Source organism: Morone saxatilis, unplaced genomic scaffold (genome assembly GCF_004916995.1).
Source record: "Morone saxatilis isolate NCDOM2014 unplaced genomic scaffold, NCSU_SB_2.0 Contig14, whole genome shotgun sequence".
In the NCBI taxonomy this organism is placed as follows: domain Eukaryota; kingdom Metazoa; phylum Chordata; class Actinopteri; family Moronidae; genus Morone; species Morone saxatilis.
In genome coordinates, this window is record NW_023339696.1 from 11076263 (window position 1) to 11089337 (window position 13075).

Here is a 13075-nt window from a genome sequence, read left to right on the forward strand (position 1 = left end):
ATAATCATTAGTCGCAGCCCTAAACTGATGTTTAGATCGAATGAAGATTGGGTAAAAGAAATTTCAACTTCCAACTTCATGTAGTGCTACAAATGGCACCGAAATATTTCCTGACGTGTTACTGACTCTATCCAGCACTAATCCACAGTGGGTGTGTGTGCTTGCAAACACTTCTGCCTCTCAGTAATGGAGCTGTCAGTGGGCACAGTTGAGTTTTACTGCTCTTACACAACATACGGAGGAATGTACGGGAGGAATCCAGTGGCTACAGGCTTTTGGTTGGAGAGACATTACGAGAGGCTTCATCTGCAGACACCATTAATGCAGTAATAACTGGAGACATCATCTCAGGAGGGGCTGCTGATGGAGAACAGGGCTGGAAACCCCCGTGGGGACGGAGATGAAGGGAGAGGAGGGGAAATAGATGGTATAGATATTGTGTGTGTGTGTGTGTACTAACTGTAGTATCACCACACATCAGGAAATGTGTGTGCGAGTACCAGTATCTCTGAATGTGATCTTACACAGTAAAGTCGTTTACACAAGCCACTACCAAAGTGGAAACGGGTTCTGCAAGCCCAGAATTTCTCCTTTCAGGTACACAGAGGTATAGACATTAATTAAATTAATTAGAAGAATGAGTTCATTAATCAACTACCCAACTAAGAAATGAACCTGTAACTATTTTGATAACCAATTTTTAATCTTACAACAAAAAATACCAAATATTAGCTGGTTCTAGCATCTAAACTGTGAGAATTTGCTTATTTGATCCCTTTTATATGATTTTAAAATGAATGTCTTTGAGTTTTATAGCCTGTTAGCCAGACCACCTTAAACATTTGAAATTGTAATGGACATTTTTCAACTTTCATTTGACATTTTATTGATTTTCAAATGAAAGCTTGTTCGCACTAAAGTTTCGATTATTCGATGAATCAAAAGTTATCTCACAGATGAATCGATGATGAATATATGTGTTAGCTGCAGCCATAAATCTAATGAAGGCACTCACTTATTACTACCACAGACACAGCAGGAGAATATTAAAGGGAAGAAAAGCTTCATACTTAATTAAACAACATCTGAAACACCTTTTCAAAACGTCTTGTATTGTCTAAAAACCATTAAAAACCCAATCCTATGTGACATATAGATAGAGGGTTAGTTCCTTGTTGACATTACTCAACTGTAAACTTTACCAACACTTCATCCAGGTATTTATTACGCAGAAAAAGCAGCCCAGCCCTTCCGACAGATAACAACGAGGACAACACTGAATATTGGCAAATCAAGAAAAGCAACAGCAACACTGTTGTTCCCTGCCACAATGTAAATATATGTCATCCACGTTTGCAACAATGCATGTTGTTAAAATAAACACCCACCTCCCGACAGTCTGGTTGGCGAGCTGCTTCATGCGGTTGAACTGTTTCTTCATGGTTTCTCCTCCTCGGCGTCTCCAGCAAGTCGGTAAAAGTTTGTGGCGCCTTCGGAGCGCGGTCGTTCATCCACCGTGGACCCAAAAAGTTGCGCTACGTCGCAGCCATTGTGGCAGAAAGGGCTCCGAGCACTTGAACGCACTACAACTCAGTGGTTTTCCACATTAAACTCGGTGACATTGGCCGTCCGCTGTTTGAACGCCAGAGAGAAAGAGAGAGAGAGAGAGAGAGAGAGAGAAAGCAGAGAAAGCAGAGAAGTCAGTTGAAACAGCCGCTGACGAGCTTCTGGATCCCCATAGCCACGATTATTAGACTTCCTATTGAAATGACTGGTTAGAGTGCAACCAGTGTGGTAGGAAGAAGGAAGTGCCTTTACTTCCCTACTGTGTGCTGCACGGCCCAATGGTGACATGTGATACCTTAGCAAAAAAAAGAAAAGAAAAGAAAAAAGCATTGACTCAGCTATTGGTCTGTCATGGTCATGACAAAGTCACAGTTACATTTTTACGTTTTATTTGATTATAGATAATAGATTGTAGAGAAAAAAGACCACTGGGTTAAATTATGATAAACAGGTTTATTGCCAAGCAGGCTAGCATTTTGGTACCTAACAATAAACATAGTAACAGGATTGGAAAAACAAGTTCTGCAAAAGTCACTAATGGGTGAACTAATGAGGCCTATATAGCCTATGTTACAAAAAAAGAGAAAACAAGTGGTTACAATGCTGATCAGAACCAATAAGCGTCAATCAACACCTCCAAATGGTGACAGAAAGCCATTATATTTCATTTCCTCCACTGATTCGGGGCCAGTCTTGGTCACTTCAGAGGTGGTTACAGCCCAGGTAATGTGTCCTTGTATCCTGATCTCCAATCAGTCTATCATTAAACACTGGAGCACTCTGGTTCTCACAGTAATCTGCTGCCACCTTGTGGCTGTTGCCCTGTCATGACACGGATACCCTCTGAAAATACCTATAAAAAATATGCAATCAATTTATTATTAGAATAAAATGCACAACAGAAACATATTTTCAGTATCTGAAGATCAGATAGTTTTGGTTTTATCTACTGAGCTCTTGTCATGTTCACAGATACAGATTTGGTGCTGCCATACAAATCCAATAAAGAGAGTTGAATTTTTATCTCAGTCTTACTGCATTACAGTAAAAGCGAATTTCCTCAGTGGGCTTTGTTTTATGATATTCAACGTAATAGTAGCTAAAGATAATCCACCTTCCCTTTTTAGACAAAAGACACTGCCATATCTGCCATATCTGCCTAATGCAGCCTATTATGAGGGTCAATAATGTATAGATTGCAAAGGGGATCCTATCTGAACGGCAGCAATGTTATGAGACCTACATGAACTCTGTTTGTCACTGACAGGGACTATATAAGCCCAATAAATGAAGGAAACATGCAGTGTCTGTTCATGTGCGTAAAGTGGAGAACTCCTGACACTTTGTTCAAGGTCCTTTAACCCTGTTCTGTGGACGTTAAAGAACAACTAGTGGCATGGATTCACATTTGTGATTTGCAAGCAGCAAATAAAGTCAAGTGAGCCACACAAAACAGCTTTGAGAGAGAATGATACTCTCTTCTGTAGTGATAAAATTTGACTTAATTTGTCCCTGTTTTCCTCATTTGACTATCAAACCTTTCTGTCACATTGTACTTAGTACAAGGCTGCTTTCAAAGTCTTGTCACAATAAGCAACTTCGAAATGTTAAAGAGTTTGCACTTTTAAATCCAGGCTGTTATAAAAAAAAAAGTTTCAAGTGTGGCTCTTGAGAGCCTCTTCTACTCTTTCTGTCAGAGTGCAGGAAAGTCTGTAAACTATAGTTTCTGTAGATTTTAGTAGGTATAGTTTGTGTGTCTGGTGTAATCAAAAGCTTTTATAATTCAATGTTACTGATTTTCTGCTTGTCTCTGTAATGTTTGGATGTCCAGTTGATGCCACTGGAGATCTGTGAAGCCCTAAAATCACATTCTCTCTCCAAACTGGAAAATATCAGCCCAAAAGATTCTCAGTGATCCTGATTCAGATTTTTTGTTTGATATCTCCACCTACTGGTGGATCTCAATTTCTCAACACAGAACCACTGTGCAAAATTATCCCTGTGCATAAGGAATTCTTCAATTATTTTTATTATCATACATTTTACCGATATAAACAAACCATCCTTCAATAACAGCAAAATTAGTTTTTTTTTCTAATAGATATACCAGATAAAGCCCAGTACTGTATGTGTTTTGTAATGTGTTTTTTCTTTCATTCAATGTGTGATTGTCTTGTGGGAATTTATTAATTAGTAAGCAAGTGAAATCTGCTGTATCATGAAATTATACAATTTAACTTATAGTAAGCCATCTTTTAACCAGATTATAAACAAGGTACAGACTTTGCTCTTGGGCAAACATTTAGCAAGTGTTCTGGTTTGCACCCTTAATGTTTTATGATTTTAACAGTACTAAAGTCCCATCTGTGTGTATCTGCATCAAAATAAGAGTGATCCTATTTCATGTTTTACTCAATTCACTGCATAGTTAGCAAGAAGTCTTTGCCGTAGACTTTGCTTTGTCCTGCTTTGACCCTGCCATGGAAAAGTAACATCTGCAAACATGTTTGTTATTAGAAAATAATCATTGACAAAAACTAGTTGATTTTTAAACAGTACATGGCACAGTTCACCGACTTGTCAGCAAATGCTTGAAATATTTACCTCTGCAAGTGCCCTCTTGTAATAAGAGTACATGTGATGAACAAACTATCTTGGATTAATAAGAAAAAGGGTCAGTGGGTCCATGACAGATCAGTGGGGCAACTCTGCCAGACTCCGTCTTTACACACCAAAGTCCGTGTGATTAGCAGGCATAAAGATATTTGTATGCACACTTGAGTTCAGAGCACTCAGTATTACATCTTCAGCTCTCACAACCAGACCTCACTGAAGACTCATGGCCGATGAGAAGATGGAGATTGGGGAAATTGGGACAACTCTTATGTCTTCAGAGGCTAAGATGCCTCCAGCCAGACCTCCTAACAGATTTGAGAGGTTAATACAGCCGTGTCTGGGTGAGCTGGTGGGAACAACATTCTTTGTGTTTATTGGGTGTGTGTCAGTCATAGAGAATGTGGAGTCCGCAGGGAGGCTTCAGCCAGCTCTGGTGCACGGTCTGGCTGTGGCCATCATGGTGGCATGCATGGCTGAGATCAGGTGAGAATCATCTTCAATGTTCTTTCAAACACAAATAGATTATACACATTATGCAGAGTTTATTGTGTGTGTGTTGGGCAGACAATAATGAATATATAAAACTTTTTTCTTCAGAAACACTTTTTCATAGTTAATTGTCTAAAATATTACAAAATGGAGCACTATAAGTCTGGTTTTTCTAGGTAAATTTACTCATCTGTGCACCTTAAAATGTATTATTCTTTCACATACTTTTGTACATCACATAACATCATTTAGGTTAGAAAGGCTTGAAAGTTATATTTAGAAGAGGATCCCAAAATCTGATAATCCATATTGCCTTTTTTCATTCAATTTGTGTTTAACTATTTCATCCATCTTAATGCCCCAAAACTATGAACTCTGTATACTTCTATAAGTTCATAACATGGCCTAAAACTCTAAAGTTTTCTCACTTTTTTGCCTCACCAGTGGGTCCCATTTCAACCCCCCATTCACTCTGGCCATCTATCTATGTGGAGGGATGGAGATGAATATGGTGGCCCCATACCTTGCATGTCAGTTGGTTGGAGGGGTGCTTGGAGCTGCTATGGCAAAGGTGAACCTGTCTCATTTTTATGTCATTAAAATGTCCATCTTAGACTCTCTACATCTGAAGCTGAAGCTGAATTATGGCTGAATTAATGCCAACAGGCGATGACATCGAGAGAGAACTTCACCAAAGCCCATGGGGCTGCTTTTGATCTGCTGCAACCGGGCGGTGAAATAGGAGGAGCTCTGTTTGGAGAGGTCGCCATGACCTGCCTGGTCACCATGGTGGTGCTGCTGGGGGCTGTCAATGCCAAGACCAGAAGCCCCCTGGTGCCTTTTATGGTGGGCTGCACAGTGATCATCAACATCTTGGCCGGGTGAGAAAAATGAGTGAGGAGAATACAGATGAGAAGTAAATTGCATTTATTTTGGAAGAGTATGAGGAGCATTTCTTTATGTGTATGATGTAATATACTAATACTGTAAGTGTTAAAGTGAAAGATTTTAAGATATCAAATTTCCATTTTTATAGCTGTATCTGACGTAGGACTGTGTCTGTAGCTGTGATGCAAATAAGCTAAAATGTACAATAAACATCATCATTTTCAAAATATACAATAAATATCATAATTTTTCACACATTACTCATGTGACTATATCCTATATCGGTTTTATCAGTGGAGATGTATCTGGCACTTGTCTGAACCCAGCCAGAGCTTTCGGTCCAGCCATCGTCAGCAACTACTGGACTTATCACTGGGTCTACTGGGTGGGACCCATCGCAGGAGGCCTACTAGCAGCTGCACTGGTTCGGTAAGTGCAACACAACATACAATGTACACTTTAAAGGATCCTGTAAACCATATTTTGATTGATTGCATTGATAATTATGTAACCTTCTTTCCTGTTTATGCAGACTCCTGCTTGGAGACAGAAAGATTCGACTCATTCTGAACTAAGGTCCTGTGTACATGAACTTAAGAGATGTGTTTATCATCTAGAGTTACAATATAACCCCCTACTTTTGTTCCACTAAGATGTTTTATGTATTATTATACTTTCTTTGCTATACAATAAATTGACTTTTACATACTTATGTTTGTTTTTTGGCCTTGTTAAGTGTGTAACTCAGCACAAGTGTTGCAGTTTAATCATTGTGAAACATAGCTTATAAGCTTGTACAGGGTGTAATATTAGCTCACAGTGTTATTATGATACTGGTCTTGTCACACTACTATTGGTTAAAGTTAAAGTTAAACAGAGTTGTAGACAATGAGTAAACTGAGTATACTTCTCTGTCTCATGTCTGGTTTTGTCACTGTGATGCTTACTCTGTGTTTTATTTAAGACAACAAGGACAATTAGGAAAATCTAGTCTTCTACCAGGTGCATGACAGGTGCATGAGTGATGACAATTATGTGTGGAACTTTAGAAACGCTTTCTAACTCATTACCTTTTGAATTGAGAAGAACATTTATTTAAAAAAAAAACCTTCAGCCAAAATTCAATTACTTCAGATTTTCAACCACAAATGCTGAAGGAGACCAAATGGCAACCTTTTCAAAGACGAGAGACATCTCTGCTTCAGCTTTGTGTTCCTGGTACCCTGTGCCTGCTCTCTATAGCCGCAATAGTGAATGCCTGTTCGGCACTGGAGGGTATCATGCTGTTTCCATATTGTACCCCTGGGCCTCCCCGCAGCAGTGGCCCACATGGGAAAGCGGGCCAGGCAGTGGGATAAACCAATTACCCCCCAGTCTGGGTGGACTCCTGCCGGTGCACTGCGCAGCAGCTCCGGGCCGAGCCCTCCTGGGCTCGTTCCCCATGAGAGCCTGCTGGAATTCCCAGAGATGAGAATTGTGTGGTCTCAAAAGCCTGCAGAGAGGCTATATTTTGCTTGGAAATTTGACATGGTGGCCCCCTGGGACAATACAGAGGGAGGAGACTTCAAACTGGGCTTCTGTACGATGAAAAAAGTTTGTGGAGAGCTCGATTTTTGGGAACCATTTATCAAAATAAGCTCTTTTTGCAACCTTTAACCATGTCTTACATACATACAAAGATTTTTTTGGTTTACTAGTGATGTTTAAAATTGATCTAAAGCTTTGCCAGTAGTATAATTTGTCTAATTTATCGTTTACCTATAATAAGATGCAGTGAAACATAAACATAAATAGTCCAGAAGTATGTTTTTCTTTTTTTTTTTGCTTGGATAACTTTGTGATATCTATGTGAATTGTATTGATCTAAAATCAAGTTTAACTGAAACTGAAAGATAAGACATACACACAGAGCATTAAAGAGAAAAATACAAAAATATAGATGAATATAGTGTGTTTACTCTCACTCAGTGTGAACTGAGTGAGAGTAAAAGAGGGATCACCCCTCCTCTAGCTTCATGGATTCATGAGCCCTGATGGTTTCTAGATGACAGCAGCCGTGACAATGGTCATTATGTCTGCCTGAGGCCTTGTCACTGCAGGGCTATTGTATGGGGCCCATTCACCACGCAGTCATTTACACTTTCATTGGCAGCTATTTAGTCCTCATAAAAAGTTCAACACACCAATTTGTGAGCCCTGCTCAGCCAAGGAGAAGTGTGGAATAGGCTAAGAAAGCAGTTGCTTTAAAAGTCAATTAATTGTTCCCCTCTTCTGGGAGGGGCCGAGGGGGAGGATCCCCAGGCTTTGGGGCCTCACATCTGTCCATTTGTCTTCTCAGGCTATGATGCAAGGGCCACACAACTCAAAAGAAATGTCTAATTCAGTCTGCTCAGACCTCTGGCCATCTAAGAAGATTTTGTATTTCATTTTATAGTAGGGCTATCCTATTATCATAAGAATCTGATTACCAGGGGAAAAGATGGGACACAGAAGGAAAAGGGCCAAAATAAGCTTGTAGGACACTTCAGTTCTAAGTCCCATTCTCCTGAAAAACCAGAGATTATGCAGCATATGATGGGAAATGGGGGTCTAAGTTAATTTAAGCCTTTACGAAGCCAGCTATCAAAAAGAGCAGAGAGAGAGTCTTAAGGGGCCAGAGCGTTCTTATTAACTGGAGGACCTCATGAAATTTTGATTTTTATGCACTGTTCATGAGCTTTGTTCACTTCTAAATACTTCATCAGGCTTACAGATACATGTACTGACCAGATTTTCTGTTAGAATAAAAAAGAAATCTGCAAAATTACAATTTTATTTTTTATTTATATTATTTCTACAACAAGCATAATATGAATTGTGGATTTTTTTTATCCAATAATAATCGTTGTATTGGTCATGTTGTAAGCCACATATCCACATTCAAATGTTCATGTTTGTATAGTTTGTTAAAACAGCCTGAAGTCAAGATAAATGGGTAAATCAAAAAGGGGATGTGCATTAACTTTTTATTTATTTATTATTTATTCATTTTGTCCAGTCAAAGCTAAGCCAGACTAAGCTTTTCACCAACAGTCTCCATTACTAAAAGATTTCATGGAGTAAATAAAAACAATTTTGCTCATTTCTTATCTGAAAATGCCACAAAATATCACTAATACTACTAGAGTCTTCAGAGGATTTATTTTGCTTTACAAATACAATAATCCTGCTGCAAAATCATTTAATTCAAAGGTCATGTGTACTGTACAGCACATATAAATAGAAAAAGCAAAGAGGATTTGAAACTTTAGTACAGATAAATCAGAATAAAAATAACATGTACAAGCCTATTCACTAAGACAAACTGTGGGTTACAAATGGCTGTGCTTTAGCTGACCCTCCCACCTCAGTTCAGAGGGCAGTTGTCCCACAGAGCCAGCAAAGTGAACGACGGTTGATGCTGGGAGAAGCACAAAGAGAAAGCAAGCAGCAACCCAACCCCTTTAGTCTCCCAGGACTGAGAGCAGTGATGGGAGAGAGACAAAGGCCAGCCCTCTGTGAGCCTCAGTGCAGGAGGGCCTGCTGTGTGCCCCTGCTCTGCTCCTCCAAATGTGTCTTTTTACCAGCAATTCAACAGCTTCGTCCCTGCTGGTGATGCTAGATGCCACCTTGCTGGCACATGACAACCATATACAGGGATCCCACAGTGCCAGTAGAAGGGTGAGGATGCCTGTGGATAGAGACGGGTAGTGCTCAGTGGTGCTAAAACAACACACTTCCTCAGTCTAAAGGGAAGTCACAGGAATTCCGACGTGCCGCCCAGGCGGTCTGGTAGACGGACAGAAAGTCTTTGTATCGTGGGGCACACCCCAACCAAGCTTCCCCAAAGTGTTCTGACCCTGTGAAGAGAAACTCTCCGTCCCCAGGCTTCACATGGCACTGCAAGAGTGTGTAGATGTGTCCACGCCAAGACTTGTTTGGTCGAGATGATCCAGAGGCAGCCGCTTGTGACTCAAACACTCCACTGCGCTGCCAGTACACTCGCACTGCTGACACTTCCACCAACGATGTCTGGCTTGCAGAGTTGTGGGAGACATTCTTGATGGAGCCTCGGACCACTGAAAGAACAAAGAGCAGATATCCATAAACTGCATCCATTAAGAAAATCTAATGAAAAATCTGCAAAAAAAACACGGCTTTGGACTATAGTTGCATATAAATATTCCCTCCAAATCTTAGTAGTTTTCTAGAAATTATATTTTCTTTCTCCTTTGGCCCATTTAGCCCAGAGGACCCATTGCATCTGCTCTAATGGTCCCTCTCATTCTGCAGCTCCGTCCCACATGACCTCCTCTGGACTGCCAGCAGAGCTGCTGCTTACTGGGCAGACACTAGACCATGAGAGCAGCTTTTAACATTTGTATCAGTAAGATTTACCAGTGGTGGAGTTCTGTATTGTATTCAAAATCTAATATCGTAAGTAATAGTACAAAAGTATTATCAGCAAACCACTTAAAGAATCTAATGTAAAAGTACTCAGAATGATGTGATGCAACATTTTGTAAAGAACATTTTTGTGTTGTAAATGTTCGTTCAGGTGGAGCTAATTTTATTTACTTGTTGTAAAAAAAAAAATGTTGTAAAAACTACAATATTATTACTACTTAAATCTACTACAAGGAGTTTTAACTGGTTGTGAAAGAGTCTCAATTTACTACTGATGCGTCTATATGACCTACATAAAGACCATCAGCAAGAAGATTTCCTGTTTCTATATAATTATTCTTAATGGATTCCACATGGTCGGATTTGACTGGATTCCCCTTGAAATCAATTAAACAAGTTGGTGGAAACACTGCCCACAGGAGCCACCAGAATAAAAAAAAAAGAAAGCTCTTTGTTGCTGCTTTAAATAAATTCAGACGAAATGGAAAAACTAGGAAGTGGTATATTAGTTCTATGTAAAACAATTAAATTGATGTACAAAATTGCTGTTTGAAAACATATATGTCAGGACCTTTTATGTCCGGTCACATTCACCATTTGTCTCACAGAGGTTCCTTAAACTAAAAACACTTTTGCGACTACCTTAGATTACATAGCTTTACAGCTTGTTATTTTCTTCCTAATTGAATGGTGCTCTGTCACTGTGTTTATATAGTACAGTAAGTAACAGATTTGGGTTTGCAAGATTATATTAACTCACCAAAGTCACTGTTGCAGATGGCCATGAGGAGTTCTGTGTCATTGCAGGGTCTGCATGAAGCTGTGGGGTGAGAAAATCAGTACAGAAAATTAGGTAGTTGTTTTTTGCCACATAGCACGATGACATTTAAAATGATGAAACCCTGCATCAAATCACTTTGTCAGGTATAATTTTCTCACTTTTCTCTCCCAGTCATAATCCCCCTCTCCCATTACCCAGAGCTCTTTGACTAGACATTGATTGATGGGTATCACTCCTCCCTGCTACTTCACTGACCTAAAATCTGACACACATACCGGCTCCATTCATCTCACTCCTCACATCAAAGAGTTGAGAAACCGGGGTTAGATGAAGGAATGCTGCTCCTAAACCGCCTCCAGATAAAAAAAAACCTTACTGGTCTTGACCTTGTGTTTGACTCCTATTGTATCTACCTTATTGAATGACCCTATGCCAACGCAGGAGACTGCAGGAGTCAAACACTTCTGCCAATCTGGCAATGCAGAATAGATAAACCAGCAGCTGTCTATTATGGACACAGAATGACATCACCACACTGGGAAAGGCCCGCACACATGGATAAATGCTAATAAACAGACTCGGACAATGAAAAGGCATTTGTGGAATCTGCAAAGTATTTGCGGTCTCAATTCGGGCCCCTTGGCCCGGTGCCCTTCAGCAGTCCTGCGGTCTGCTCTGTGCTCACTGCTTTGTCCCCCGATGGAAACCAGACAGCCACACAAACACGAGACTGACCAGCAGCTGCATGCTCCAGTCAGCATGATTGGGGTCTGTAATTAAACAACTACTACTTTCTTTTATGAATTAGGACTGGTCAGTCCCTCAGACTCCAGGAAATGGCTTTAGAATTATATTAGAATATTTGGTGCCATTTTCTATTAAGGCCCCCTTTATAAGGGTTCATAAGTTAACTGATGGTTTATAAGCACACACTCATGCTTTAGCAGTTATAAACCATTAATAAGAGAAAGATCCCGACTTTTGATCTGTATAATTTCTATTGGGTAATTAAGCACTTATACCTGTTGGTAGGGCACGTCATTAATGATTAATACATGCTTAATAAATTGTTAATCAATGGATTTTGGTCATGATCCTCTGGACTCCTTCTTAAGGTGGTCATAAAGTCATGAGGGATTAACCTGCCCAAAAGTGGGCTACATTAATAGCTTATAACTAATCTATTAATTATTTATTAACCATTAATTAACCAAGACTTCCTAAGACAACAAAGTATTTCTGATTCTGATGAGTATGTATAAATTAAAAATTTATAAATTAATCTATTTATGACTGATCTTCATGAACCAAAATTAGAGGTACTTTCTAACAAATTCGTAATATGTTGTTAATAAATGGATTTTGGTCACGATCCTCTGCCTCTCCAGAAGGAAGCAACCTGGCAACCCAAAAACGGACCTTGTTAATAGCTTATAACCGATCGATAAAGCTTTAGTTAATAAGGTATAATTTATTAATACAACCCATACTTTGCCTTAGTGGTACCAGATGTATGAATGCACCTTTATTTAGGACATAGAGGGTCTACTCACGCTGAAGCCCGCTGTGGCCCAGGTTGGGTGCAGCACTCCTGTTGGCCAGCAGCTCATATCTGAAGCCCATCGTGCGTCTGCTCCAGGCTCCATCGGTCTGCGGGCTGGACTGAAGGTAGATGGCGGGCCTGTGCGGACCATCTGCCCGGAAACAGAACACCTGCCGCTCGTCCCGCCCGCCATCAGTCACCAGCAGCTCCAGCTTCCCGGCCCGTTCAATGAACACGCTGGCTCCGCGGAAGGAGGGAGACGGTTTGATGCAGACGGTGGTGCGCAGGGTGGAGGACAGGTTGGGCTCCAGGACCACCCGGAGAGCCTGGCCCGGGTATATCCACCTCACCGAGCCCTCTGTGCAGCGCAGCCGCACCTGGAGTACGATCCTGGAGTCCACACCAGCTGCAAAACCGCTGGATCCAGCAGGAAAAACCGAGGAATTAATATTAAATTATTGATATGTAGAGAATTGTTACTAATGGTTTTTATCATTTTAAATCCTTTAGCTTAGATCTAAAGTAGGTTGTGATCTGCTTTATATATCATCCCAAAACCACTAATAAGAACAGATGTTAGGTTGCCAGGTTTTAGAAGATCCCATTGGCTGGAATTGAAGCTTTCTATTTGGTAATAATCAAATGCAAGTAATTCGTTAATAAATGCTCATTTGTATCTCACTATCTAATATGCATTGAATCAGCTTTATAAATGTTATTAACTCAATAATAAAGTATCATCAAGTCTGCAGATGTAAATGTTAATA

The 13075-nt window shown here is 40.1% G+C and overlaps 3 protein-coding genes across 10 annotated transcripts in view; 1 reads left to right on the forward strand and 2 right to left on the reverse strand.

Annotated features, from left to right (window-relative positions):
- Positions 1-1838, reverse strand: part of arhgap17b (Rho GTPase activating protein 17b) — a 21573-nt gene extending 19735 nt beyond the window's left edge. For 5 of the 8 annotated variants that reach the window (XM_035655044.1, XM_035655046.1, XM_035655042.1 and 2 more), the window contains exon 1: positions 1389-1838. In XM_035655044.1, coding sequence (XP_035510937.1) covers positions 1389-1441 — 53 coding nt within the window. In that variant the 5' untranslated portion in view covers positions 1442-1838. The remainder of the gene's footprint in view (positions 1-1388) is intronic. The other 3 variants (XM_035655041.1, XM_035655040.1, XM_035655048.1) reach the window with 2 other exon arrangements.
- Positions 1839-4258: 2420 nt separating this feature from the next.
- On the forward strand, positions 4259-6268 carry aqp8b (aquaporin 8b). Its single transcript, XM_035655065.1, has 5 exons — positions 4259-4665; positions 5116-5242; positions 5338-5552; positions 5854-5988; positions 6092-6268. Exons 1-5 carry the CDS (start codon positions 4406-4408, stop codon positions 6132-6134), a joined length of 780 nt encoding a protein of 259 aa, XP_035510958.1. The 5' UTR covers positions 4259-4405; the 3' UTR covers positions 6135-6268.
- A 2138-nt stretch (positions 6269-8406) lies between these two features.
- Positions 8407-13075, reverse strand: part of LOC118323128 (meteorin-like protein) — a 5036-nt gene continuing 367 nt past the window's right edge. Inside the window, exons 2-4 of the mRNA XM_035655061.1 lie at positions 12319-12725; positions 10745-10804; positions 8407-9656 (exon numbers count right to left, since the gene is read on the reverse strand). Of these exons, the coding sequence (XP_035510954.1) occupies positions 9319-9656; positions 10745-10804; positions 12319-12725 (805 nt within the window). The 3' untranslated portion in view covers positions 8407-9318. The remainder of the gene's footprint in view (positions 9657-10744; positions 10805-12318; positions 12726-13075) is intronic.

Bases quoted from the DNA above. Each gene is read 5' to 3' on its own strand.
- aqp8b (XM_035655065.1), top strand. From the start codon at position 4,406: ATGGCCGATGAGAAGATGGAGATTGGGGAAATTGGGACAACTCTTATG. The intron at 5,553-5,853 runs GTGAGAAAAATG...CGGTTTTATCAG, and splicing joins ATCATCAACATCTTGGCCGG to TGGAGATGTATCTGGCACTT. The intron at 5,989-6,091 runs GTAAGTGCAACA...CTGTTTATGCAG, and splicing joins CTAGCAGCTGCACTGGTTCG to ACTCCTGCTTGGAGACAGAA.